We start from the raw sequence: 13,513 nt of genomic DNA on the forward strand, positions 1-13,513 counted from the left end.
GTTTATTTTCAGATTTTCTTAAAGGATAGCACATCTACATTTTAAAATGCAATGAAAATAAGTAAATGCACACATACATTATTTGTGGTAAATAAATAACATGCATTTATCCAGAGAAATATATTTAAGATTGTCATTAAAATATTAGCACATGATAATAAAGCTAAGTGGTCTTTGAATGTCAGAAAATTACAATTGTGAAGTATTAATAGTACAGGCAAAAAAAAAAACTGAGGAAAAATTCTTCAAATTATTATAAGGGCAGCAAAGAAAAAGTCTAATGATTGCTGATCCATATGAAGTTCTTAGAAGTATTTGTGAAGCTCTTAGAAATATTTATATAGATGAAGATATACTTCTACAATACATGGTGCAGAATAAAATTCTGGTAGAGGTGGCTACGTTGTATTTGGCGCACAAAATTTGAGGTTGCGATTTCAACCTCAAATTTTATTACTGTAAATTTTATCATTAGAATTTGAATGAGTAAAACTTTTAGCAAAGTAAGTTTTAAAAGCAAATTCCACAAACACTGCTTTTCAATCACTAGGCTTTCCTTTAAAAAAAAAAAAAATCACTAAAAATAACAATTAAAAAAAGCTATATCAAGTTCCAGGGAAATACTGAACATACTCAATTGCACCAAAAGAAAATGTATAAAAGTAAGCTCAAACATCCAGCCTTAGGAGAGCCTGAAAAAGCTACACAAAACTGTATTTATCAAAATGGAAGGTTTATCTAAGCTTAAATACAAAGAATCTGCAAAAAAAAAAAAATTAAGTGTAAAAAAGACTATATCTTATTTAGACTAGCATTCGATAGATACTCTAGTGAACATTAAAATGTGTAGGTTCAAAGTCAAAAGAAAACCTTGGAAATACATGTTCAGTACGAAAGCCTTAGAAATAGCTTTGGTGAAGATTTTAGTTTTTCTTTAGGCTCCAGTGTCATTATTTTTCTGTTAATTTGAGTTCCAACAGTTCATTTATTTTATGTACTGCAGACTATATTGCCATGGAGGAAAAAATTAATCCAGTGTATTTCCACAGTAAACCCAGAAAGTCATATATTTAATTCTCTTTCCAGTCAAAGTAAAGAGAAAAATATCTACAAAGGACAGAGCTTAGGTCAATTGTATTTCTTCCAAGTTAACTGCCCCAAATAACCACACCTGAGCCAAATTTATTATATGGAAGTAATTAATTTTCAAATACTTTTAGACACCACATAAAAAAGACACAGGCCTTATTTTATTCACTCTAATGAGTTCAACAATTTGACATGGGTCTGAAAGACTGACTAAAAGATAAAGGAAGAAACACTTGATAAAAGAGAAATAGAAGCAACAAAAAAAGTTTGAAAAGGACTACCAAATTTTCATCTCTATCCTCCAACTTTCTCCCTATGAGACAGATGGATATTTCTAACAGCCTTCTGGACACGTTCATGTAGGTATTCCACAGAGATATGAAACCTATTTTGTCTTGAAGACACTTTAGTGATAGTTTGTTATCAAGGCTATTCCTTCACATTCCCTCCAACCAACAATTACTATTTTATTTACTGGTGTTAAAATGTATGCAATCTGCAAATTTAGCTGCCATGAACAACTCCTTTTTCATATCTCACACTTCCAATTTAATCACAAAGTCAACAGATTTTTACTTCAGAAATGTTCAATTCCATTCCCAATTTTTATCTATCTTGTCTTAACAATCCTATTTATAATTGCTTTATAAATGGTTAAACTTCTGAGCTCAATATTACAGTTCATTCCTCAAATGAATACCAAAATACTATTTATTAAAACCAAATATATAATATCTCTTCCTTACCTAAGAATTTCTTTGGTCATGCTACCGAACACGATTGTTCTCCAATGAATCACCAACATCGGCATCATCTGGAAGTCTGCTAGAAAATTCAAATTCTTCAGCTCCACCTGAGATCTAATTAATCAGAAACTCTAGGGGGTGGAGTCCAGAAATCTGTGTTTTAACAAGCCCTGCAGGTGGTAAGTTTTGAAAACTAATGGTTTAAATTGGTTCTGAGCCCTGATTTAGTTTTTTAATACAGAATTCATTAAAGCAGGGGTTCTCAACCTCTGGGCTAGAGACCAGTACTTGTTGGTCTGTGGCCTGTTAGGAACTAGGCTGCACGGCCGGTAAGCGGTCCCTGATGCCTAAAAGGTTGAGACTGCTGAAAAGAATTTAACAAATACTATCATTTAACTCTCTTTTTAATTATTTAAAACTGTAATACAAATAGCATACATCATATTGTGCTGTATTATGTGGTTTTGGGAAGACATCAAAACAAAACTTTGCCTGCTATCTCACAGCAAAAAAACAGCACAATGTATTAAAAGGTTTATGGCTCTGTTCATGTTTCATGCTTATTTTAACTCGTCAAGTATATGCTGAAGTAAAATTTTGCAAACACATTATGTACAGGTGTATCTTGTTTTATTGAGCTTGACCTTATTGTGCTTCACAGATGTTATACTTTTTTTTTTTTTTTACAAATTGGAGGCAAGATCCTTCACTAGCAAAATGGTTGTGACTTGCTTTATTGCAATACTCTGAAACCAAACCTGCAATTATCTCTGAGGTGTTTGCCCGTACCTGTATGCAGCATTCAATTAGTTGCAGGCAAGGCTCAGGTGCATGTGCTTGTCCCTTAGGCTCAAATTAAATAGAAGCTTACTGAGTTTTGTATACTTCTCTAATTATCTTTGTGATGAAGTTACTTTAAGTTTGGGATAGAGTTATACTTTTTCCAGTATAGGTAATGAAATAATTACCTATAAAACTAGAAATGGATCCCTAGTTAAAATGAGAAATGTTAAAGAAATAAATGTTAACATGTATGTATTAAGACTGATTTGGCTCAAGATGTCTCAAGTTGTAATAGCTGATTTTTCAGCTAATATTTACTATACTTGTAACTATGTTCAAAATGAAATAAATATACTGGAAGCTCTCATGAAAGCTAAAATACAATGCTAAATTTCAGTGATAGTTATCTGTCAGTAAAATTTACATTGTAGTAATAAAAACTGATAACTTTTCATTAGATTTCATACAATGAGGTTTTGCAATTAATAATATGGTTCTCTGACAAGTTCCATAATTAGAAGAAAAAAAAAGTGTGCCTGAAGTAATTGTAAGTCTTGGCAATTAAAATGTGCTCAGAACAAAGCTACCATATCACGTATGAGCAAAAGCATACACAACTGGAAAAAAAAAAACATTAAATCTCATATTCCTGACATTGCAACAAATATATTATTAATAAACTGTTATCGAAAACTGAAATAAAACATCGGTGCATGTCTGAAAATGTTGAGAATACATAATTATTCTTCACATATACCTGATTAATTCAAATGCTGAGATTATGTAAAATCGTTCCAATTTAACTGGGTGAGAATATGAATGTGGCAGATCTCTCCATTTACTTATTCGTAGAAGTTTCTCAAATAGGTAAATTCAAGAATGGAAAAACAACAATGGAAAAGAAACTTTTATTGTCTAAATAATTTTTTAACATATCATCAACTAAACTGTTAGGAGTGTTGAGACAACTATATTAAGGGAAGTAGATAAAATTTTAAAATCTCAGAATTGGTAGCTCCTATAAAAGCTGCTACCAGCTTTCATTAAGTACTAATTGTTCACTAATAAGGATTGAATATTAAGATATTTCAAAATCATTTTAGATAATCACATGTAGACTATTGTTTAAATTGAAGGTTTTTTTTAACTAATTGTAATGTTATGAATAGAAAATTTCAAAACATAGTTTTTATACCAAACTTAGGTGGGTGTGCTGAAGTAAGGTATAAATATCTCAAAAGAAACAAGAAATACTTTATTTATTAATTTAAAAAATCCCCTTTGATAGATATTTTTCAAATAAGAGGCAAACTAATTTGATTATCTAGATCTTGAATAAGCTGAAGAAACTCAATTTGAAAATATAGTCACAACGTTACCAAATTTATAAAAGCAGATAAACTATCAATAATGAAACTGATTCTTACAGTTAAGATTCGTTATGCAAGTAAAATAAATTCAACTGTTCTGAAATTTAACAGACATCAGTGCAAAGGTATGAGTGTGTTTTTCTTAATGTTATTAATGAATATCTCTGAATATTATGATACATTATTTTCTAAATGAATGAAAAAAATGAACTCATTTATGAATCTATTTTATTACTAAACTGCAAAAGGAATACTTAATCTTTGACTCTACTTTGAAAACACATTTACTATTTCTCTTTCGGTCTGTATCAATTTATTTGAAGAGTATCCAGAGAAGGCAAAATGATTTTAAAAACATTACTATTTGCCATTACCTTTCTGTATGAACCAGAACTTCTTAAGCACAATGTAATAAAAATAAAATACAGAAATAAAGTGGATATTGAGGCTGATATAAAAAAACAACTTTTAGGTATAACTCCTAATTTAATTCCTCAGCATTCTTGTTTGACTTTACCTGAAGAATGCTACAAGTTTGAAATTGCAGGTTCAGTGTATATTAATAAAATGGTATTTTCACTTGTTAGAGTTCTGCAAAATGTGTTTTTTAAAAGGTTCTCTACAAATTAGAAAGTTTGAAATCTACTAACAAGATTTCAGACTAAATAAATCCAAACTCCTAATAATAGCATCATCTCTAGCTAGAACTAGCTTTCACTTTATTTTCCACAAGGAATACTTCATTCCTTGACTAAAACCGAATGCTATGTATTATTGGAACATACATAATTTTATGCCTTTATCCTTGCTTTTATCTGTGCCAGAAATGCCCTTAACCCACTTCTTCTGGCAAATTTTATTTTACTTTTAATATTCAGAAAAAATGTTCCTTTCCCTTGTGAGACTCATGACAGAATTAACCATGTTCTCTTCTATATGCTAGTACAGTACTTATCACCACCTATTATAGTTATCTACTAAAATATATTGTCTCCCTAAATGTCAGTAAATCTTTTGAATGCGGGATTCAAGTTATATTCATTCTTGGACATCTTTTTCTCCTGTTATGCCCTAAAGTTTAAATATATGTACAAACAGATAGTAAAAATTCCAGGCAAGTAAAATAACAGAAAGAAGAAAATAAAGTGAGAATATTAACCGGTTAAGTTTAGTACCTAAAATTAATCATTGAGCAAGAATAGAATGGTACTATTCTCTAGCTAATGCACTCAGTGTGGGCTGCAAACTATTTACCAGTCTGTGATGAAATAAATATAAAAATTAGAATTAAGCATTTGGAAACTTTCAGAACAATTTGACAGTGATTGTTCTGTTGAATCTTTTTGGATCTCTAAAATTTCATTTTTCTAATAATTCATTTTAATTATATTTCTTACAGCATCAATCAGTGATAGATTAGATCCTGAAAAAAAAAATAAGATAGATTGAGAAGGATTATATTAGAGTATGGAAGATAGATAAAACCTTGACTATTTTTCAATGAGAATTTGGTTTAGAAAGAATATGATCTATACATAGTTTTGCAACATGTATCAATATAACTATCAATATTTCTCAAGGTTCACAGCATCATTTTTGATACTTTAAAACGGATCTATTAATAGAATTATAAGTGTACCTACACTAATGCATAACTAATATTTCCTTCTAAAATTATTTATGTGGAGACTAGATTTCGAGTTAAAATTAGGGCTTGTTTTTCTTACTGCCTATCAGACACAATGGCATAGCTGGCTAGTTGGTAAGGTTTTTCAGCTTTCTACAGCTCTGCCTGACCTGCGTAATCTCAAAACCTGGGCAACATATAAAAGAAAAATAATTATAATTTTTTCTTCAGAAACTCTTCTTTCAATACTTTTATTCCTTGTGAGAGGTAAACACAAAATGTAAATATATATATGCCTTACTGTTAAAATGTACAGCTTAAACTTACTGGATTTTGTTAACCAATGCCACCATAAAAAGAAAGAAAGAAAGGAAGAAAGGAAGAAAGGAAGAAAGGAAGAAAGGAAGAAAGGAAGAAAGGAAGAAAGGAAGAAAGAAAGAAAGAAAGAAAGAAAGAAAGAAAGAAAGAAAGGAAGGAAGAAAGAAAATATTTTTATTTCTATCGAGAGAAATTAATTTATTTTCTCAATCCTCAACAGTACGTGTTGGCAAGCTTTTTCTGTAAAGAAGCAGATAATGTGTATTTTAAGGTTTGTGGTTAGGTCTGCTGTCACAGCTACTTAACTCTGCTGTTGTAGTAAGAAAGCAGCCACAGACGATATACAAACGAATGGGCATGGCTGTGTTCCAATAACATTTTACTTACAAAAATGGACAGCAGGTTTTCGGATTTGGACCAAAGACTGTAACTTGCTGATCCCTGTTCTGTACCATAGATATAACATCAAAATGCAGTTATTAAGAACCAATCACATAGTAGACACTCAAAAATTGTCATTCTTTTTCGCATTTATCATCAGCTTTAAAAGTTTTAAAGACCGAGAGATTCATCAACAATCAGGTTTGCAGGAGATAGGACACTATTTTTCAAGATCATCAAAGTATATTAAAAACATTTTTTTCTCTTTGTCATTCATGGTATATATCTAGGGAACCTATAAGCCTTTCATATTATTATTATTAGATAGCAACACTCCCACTGGCTGGCTATAGAAAAAAAAAAGAGATTTATTTACAGGAATTGCCACAAACACTGCAAAAATTAGTATATGTGCAATAATCCCCACAGAGCAGCCCTTTAAAAATGAACCACAAAACTTGGCCCAAAGTCATAATATCACAAATAAAACTACAATTCAGAACAGGATGCTTTTTGTTCAGCTCACATCTATTGAGCAATTTTTGTTTGCATTTTTAACAAACCTGGAACGTAGATTTATTTCATTTTGGGGGTTCGAGGTTGGCCTTCCCCAGCATGTGATCACTCCTTTCCTTCAAGGGGTGAGACGCAAAGCTCATCAAGAGGTCACTCTAAAACTGAAGTCAATCCTAACCTTCCCTTTTTCACCTAAATTCTAGACTCCCTAGTGGAATATATAGTTCTATGAAAAATTCTCATCATCATTCTAGAACTCTTTTCCCCAGAACGCAAGAGCAATTGCTAAATGTTTAATGTTTCCAAGGGAGTCTTACTGTTAGAGTCCTAATGTCTTAACATAAACAATCTTATCAATAAATCCCTCTGAAAACATTCCGGATTCTAAAACTACCTTTATGCAGATGACTCAAAAATCTCTATTTCACAATCCTCTATAAAGTGGCTAGTTTTTGTCTAGTAATGATTCTCAAAATATTATCATTGGAATATGAGTAGCCTTTGAAGAGTGGAATCAGGAAAAAGAAGAGTCTAAAAATATAAGTGAGTTCTCTGATGAGGATCCACACCAAAACAATAATGAGAAGGTGGTATATAATATTGTTCTGAGAATATGCTTTATGTGAGAGAGGAAAGTACCCCTGGAAAATGACTTAGGACATATTTGGATGTCAACTGAGACCTAAAATTTGAGATGTAAAAAACTGTCATCACGGGGGCTAAATATTATTTCTTTTCTCCTTTTTTTCCTTCACAGACAATGATTCTTCTGATTTTCCAGACTTTAAATTCCAAAATTACTCCTGATTACTTTCCATTTTGCTTGAAAATTCAATCACAAATTCTTCATAACTATCCTTTTTATTTCTTTTATACTACTGCCACTCACCATCCTCCCATATAGAAAACAAGCTGATGCTGTCTTCCAATTTTTCCTGGCAAGATTCTTCAACTTTTCTATATATTTCTGCTACAAGTCTTCCCCAAACACTAATTTTACTTTCAAATGTATATGTATAAAATGTAGCTTGCTCAATATATGGTTTAACAACTGTTTCCTAATAATAAAAAATATTTTAAACAGTTAAAGAATGAGGCAAATGCTTTAGAGTAGTAAAAACTGAATTTAAATAAATAAACAATAAAGATTCCTTTAGAGAAATTTAACATAAATGGAAAATAACCCAAAAAAGAAGCAAATGCTATAAGGCAAAACTTAAATTGATAAAGCTGCTATTACTACTGACTCTCAGGATATAATATAAAAGTAATCAGAACTATACTTACATAAGTTAAAAGAAAAATCAGGATTGGGCCTGAATGTCGAGGAAATATCAGCAGTGGTAAACCAAGTGACTTAGAAGTTGTCTAGATAGTGTTCTATGGAGTGAATTTCTGACTGGCTTACCTAGGCAACAAAGCAAGTTGCCAGTGTTACTACTTATGACACATCAGTCATTCTACCACTGGAGGGAGTCTGGTCACACATCCTTTGATGTGAATTTTACTCTAATAACTTCCTGTTCTTCACTGGGAATGAGTAAAACTCCTACCAAGAATATAAATTGGTTTAACATAATCTGATGGTTTTCAAGCTTTTTTTTTGTTTTCTTTTAAGTTTTTATTTTATTTTTGTTTTGTTTCATACCAACTAATAAAAATATATCATATCGCTATAGTCTTATCTAGGTCAAATAAATGAATCCAGAGGTCACATATGCTAGTATAGATCTATCCTCAGAAAAAAAATCATGAAAAAAAACTTTTAAATTAAGAACAGAGAAGCGCTCTGATGCAAATACCTACCCAAAGCAGGTATCAAAGTCACAAGGCACATGAAACAGCAAACAGTAGGTTTGAAGTAGAAGCTGAAAAGAGCTTGTAGAATTAAGGCTGACAATTATGTTACTGATGGGTTAGAAAAATATAAGCAAAGTATAGAGTACTGTAACTGTGATTGTAAAATTTATTGTCCTTTTAAAACTCAGAATTTACAGTTTCCATTGACTATACATGAAGCTGAAGTGACATAAGGATTTAGTAAATAAAATGCAACTGACATAAAAAAAAACAAATATTGGCAAAGAAAAGAAAAATAAAAAGCAGTTCATCTCAAGAATATATGTGGAGAATAATATTCCATTTACAATAATAATCATTAGTCTCTATTTTGCATCAATTGTGAGAAATGCTTTATGAGTAATACCTGGTTTAATTATTTTAACAATCTACAGGATCAACGTTATTATACCCATTTTACACGAGAAAGCTTGAGGCTAAACAAAAATTAAAGAATTTGCCTAAGGTAACAAGTGTCAATATTCTGTCAGAGGTCATTCTGATTCTAAAATGGTATTACCAGTAAGCTATATACATGTCAGTGAGACTGAGTAATGACTACCTTACAATCCTGTACTATGAAAGGTAACAGTTATGGGTACTCCTCTTAAATGTCTGCTTCAGAAAATGTCATTAAGGATTAGCTAATACAGCACCGTGCTACTAAGCATTTCCATGTTACTCTAGATTTCCAAAGTTAAATTATTTTTAATTCACATGTCAATGAGCAATAAGAAGGAAGTCCCAACTGATTTATAATTTAAATGAATCAGATAATGTCTAAATTTTAAAAATTATCTTTTTAACTATGTAAAAAGGAGAATAGCTTATTATTTATCCTCCATAAAACTATTGTTAGAGACAAAGAGAAGGTAATTTGTCAGCTTCTGTCCGTGAAATTTTTAAAAACGTGTTCTCTTGCTAGCATCACAAACTCCAGAAATTATAATCTAAGCAGTCATAAAATGACTTGATCATGGAAATAATACTTGTTAAGCTAGGAAATCTTGGGGATGGATTAAATACTAAACAACAAATTAATTTTGTTTTTTTCCCCTTATTATTATAACAAGAGTACAGGGAGCTTGGATAAATGTAAAACAACATATAGATATTTCCTTTTCAGCAAGAAAAAATCTTCTACATACATATGCATTATAAAATAGATGAAAAGTACAAGTAATGTAGAATTCGATGTATGAGGTCTAGGGCTGTTTTGTCTTATCATGAGGGTTAAAGTATCTATGTTAAGAAACAAACTGGAAATTGTGTCTCATATTACTGATGCTTGTATATGAGAAATTAATGTACTTTTCCCTTCATTTAAAAGCTACAATTAAAGTATGTTATATATGCAACCTGAGGATACTTCAGCACAGCAGAGATGGAGGAACAGAAAACACTCTTCTACTTGCAATAGAGATTATACAAACTACTAGATCTACAACACATCTACGACCACAAGTAACATCCAGGCAGGGACCATATACTAACAACTAAAGCACACATGCCTAAGATAAAAGCAAACATGAGATAATGTGTGTGTGTATAAGAACCCTCTTGCTTAATTCAAAAATTCAATTATATGACCACTTGGACTCTATTCCATATTCTTCACAGACTATTAAATCCTTTGAGAAACTACGAGAAAAAGAAACATTGTGAATTCTTGCTAATAATGTAAACATTAATTTATAAGAAAACAGGCAACTGACAGACAGAAAATGACACAAAGGAGGAGAGCCAAGAAAACCTAAGACATAATTATTTTTACCAACAACTATAGCTCCTAGTTGATGCAATATGCAAAAAATTATAAAATTAAAAACACCTACAAGTGGATAGGGTAAAAGAAAATGTATATTTAACAATATATTATATTTTCTCCTTTTCTATTTTATTCTACTTCCAAGGAATTCATATTGCTCTCATTTTTTCACCATTGCCAGGCTAATAGAGTAAAATAAAGTGAGAAAAGTAAAGAGCAAACAAGACAAATATATTTCTATGATCTTAAAATGATGAAAATACAGCATTTATTATGTGCTCAAGCACATAATAGATCCTCTGCTACATCATAATCTTTCTATGTTATACATTTATAGAAGTAAAATAATGAGACCTGAGAAGAAGTGAAAGGAAAGAAGTGAAGGGAGCAAATAGCATCTATCTAGCTGAAAATTTAATGGAACATTTTTAAATTGATCTGTAAGAACAATTGTATTATCTCCTCTTAATTATATGAAGTCAACTTAACATTTTTAGAATTGACATGTAAAGTCACAAAATAAAAAATGAAGCATTTCACAACATCTCTACACAAGCTATTTCCAAATTTTACACATCTTTTAATAGAAGAGTTATCTTTTTGTATTTGTTGGTATAAGCTTTTTATAAAATGAAACCCTAGTCAATTAATCAATATTTAATCAATTAGAAGTGTAAATAATTAGTAATTTTCAGTTATTGTTTAGTACCAGCACCCTCCCCCATAATTAAATGTTACATAATTTGCTCATTTTTCAGGATTCATAATGGGAACTGAAACTAAAAAAATTACCAAAATAAAATATCCACCATTCTAGAAGAGACCACAAAAAAATGCAGCATTAATTTTAGCACTCTACACTATTAACTCTGTAAAGTTCATAAAAAGTAAAAACGTTATTTTCCCGAATATCTTTAAAATGTGGTAAAGGCAATTTTAAGTATTGAGATTACTGGGTTCTGAGGAACAACCATAAGGCCTATTTCCAATAACTATAGTAATGAGCTTTTGATATATCATTAAAGTAAATAAAAATGAAATGTACTTATTATTAGATTCTTGGTTTTCTGTCAAACCAATCTGGGAAAATCAAAATATTTACAATGGTAATATTACAAAAAGTCATTTCACAAAAGTATAAACTAAAACCCATATGACTTCCTATGTGGTATATTAAAAATAATCTTTACAGTCTAACAGTGCAAGCTTATATATAGAATACCAAAATAATGATTTTTAGATGCCATAAATATATGCAACTATTACTATGGTGACCAAAATAGTCTAAGGATTAAGAGAATATAAGCAGCTTTTGCAAGAGTACTTATTTATCCATATTACGCCTGTTACAGAAATTATTTAAAGTGACTTTGGCTTCAAAGAGCAATTATTCTGTCTCCTAAGTTTATTAATAAACAAATTCAGTGTTCAGTTGACCTAAACTGTACTGTACAGCAATGCCTAACCAAGTTATTACCGCATAAATGACTTTGGAAACAAGACCTCTGCTCTCTATTTGGATTACCTATTAAGATAAATTTTACGTTATTGTGATTCTAATAGTATCTCTACATAACACTGGCTAAAAACATTTTTAAATCACTGTTTCTCTATATAGTTAAACATTAATTTTATTTACAGCCCAAATTGTTCAGGTCATCTTGATAACACAAATTGTTTTTCCATTGTCAGATGTACAATTTCACAATTATTTGGCCAATCAATTACTAGTCAGATGACTTCCTTATAAATGAAGTGTTATTCCACATTACTGAGATAGCACTGACTCTCGAACTACTTCAACTAACATAGAAGCACTAGAACTACCCATATTGCACATAGCACTAGCTTATCTCTTTAACGCTCAGACTTGGGTTCAATTTCCTTCTTTAGGAGACTGCCAACTTTAACAATAGAATAAGCCATATAATATCAACGCACAATGGCGAATATTAGCTACATATTCTGAATCACAGCAGATATATTAGGCCACTTCCTTTACAGATTTTTGACAGTTTTTCTGAATCACAGCCCCAAACCACGAAGCTTGTGGCTGTCCTTGGTGCTGAAACGCACTCTTTCTGTCCCTTCACTAAAAAACAAAACAAAACCCCAAACAAAAAAAACACAACTGTCGTCTCAATCCCATTTTGAGAGGATAAAAAGAATTCTAAATTGTGTGTGTGCGGCGTGGGGGGGGGGCGGTTTGTAGTTCTGAAGATGGGAGGTTTTAAAATGGAACTGATAAGTTTCTGGGCAAAGAATGCTAACTAGTGTGTGCGTGTGTGTGTGTGTGTCTGTGTGTGTAGGGGGCGGGGGGGAGGAATGGGAGGGTGCTAGAAACATCCAGAGGGCATTTCCCCTTCGATGCCGGCAAACCCAGGAAATAGGGACTGCGGCAAATATCAGAAACGCCTCGTTCACGGCCCTCGCCCGGGCAGCTCCACCGCCGGGGCCAGACGGGCGAGGATGGCCAGCGGCGCCGGAACCGGGGACGACGGCGACTTTCCGTGGCAACGGGCTAGCCCCGGGGTCCCATTGTTTATGGGGTCCGAGGAGAGGGCGAGTGGGCTGAGGGGAACCCTCACTTGCATTTATTTGCACAGAAAGGACAACAAAAGACTTGCCGCGGGTGCGGGCAGAGTCCGCGGAGCCGGAGCAGCCCCGGCGCCTGGCCCCGGGCTCGGCCCCTGTCCTTCTGGTCCCGGCCGCTCTTACCGTCCCGGTCGCACAGCTGAATGGCTTCCAGGCTGAGGTTTTTGATCACCTCCTCACAGGGGCTGGTGGGGCTGTTGAGGGCATGATCCAGGCGCGGAACCTCCATTTTTCTAACTCCCTCTCAAGCCCGCCTGCTTCGTATCCAGGCTCTCTCGGTGTACCGGGTGGGAGAGAAGGGAGGGAAAAGGGCAGGGAGTGGCGGAGGGAGGGGAGGAGGCCTGAGACGCTGAGAGTCCGAGGCTGAGTCTGCGGGCTAGAGAGCCAGGGCCGAGAAGACGGCTGTGGCAGAAGCGCCGGGGAGTGTGCGGCTCTGAGAAACCGAGAGAGCCCCGGCGCGAGGGCGGGAGGCGCGCGCTCC

The 13,513-nt window shown here is 33.0% G+C and overlaps 1 protein-coding gene across 1 annotated transcript in view; it reads right to left on the reverse strand.

The window, feature by feature from the left end:
- The window catches only part of PHYHIPL (phytanoyl-CoA 2-hydroxylase interacting protein like), a 50,755-nt gene extending 37,242 nt beyond the window's left edge, over positions 1–13,513 (reverse strand). Inside the window, exon 1 of the mRNA XM_006915611.1 lies at positions 13,156–13,513. Coding sequence (XP_006915673.1) covers positions 13,156–13,261 — 106 coding nt within the window. The 5' untranslated portion in view covers positions 13,262–13,513. The remainder of the gene's footprint in view (positions 1–13,155) is intronic.

This window comes from Pteropus alecto, unplaced genomic scaffold, assembly GCF_000325575.1.
Source record: "Pteropus alecto unplaced genomic scaffold, ASM32557v1 scaffold155, whole genome shotgun sequence".
Classification (NCBI taxonomy): Eukaryota; Metazoa; Chordata; class Mammalia; order Chiroptera; family Pteropodidae; genus Pteropus; species Pteropus alecto.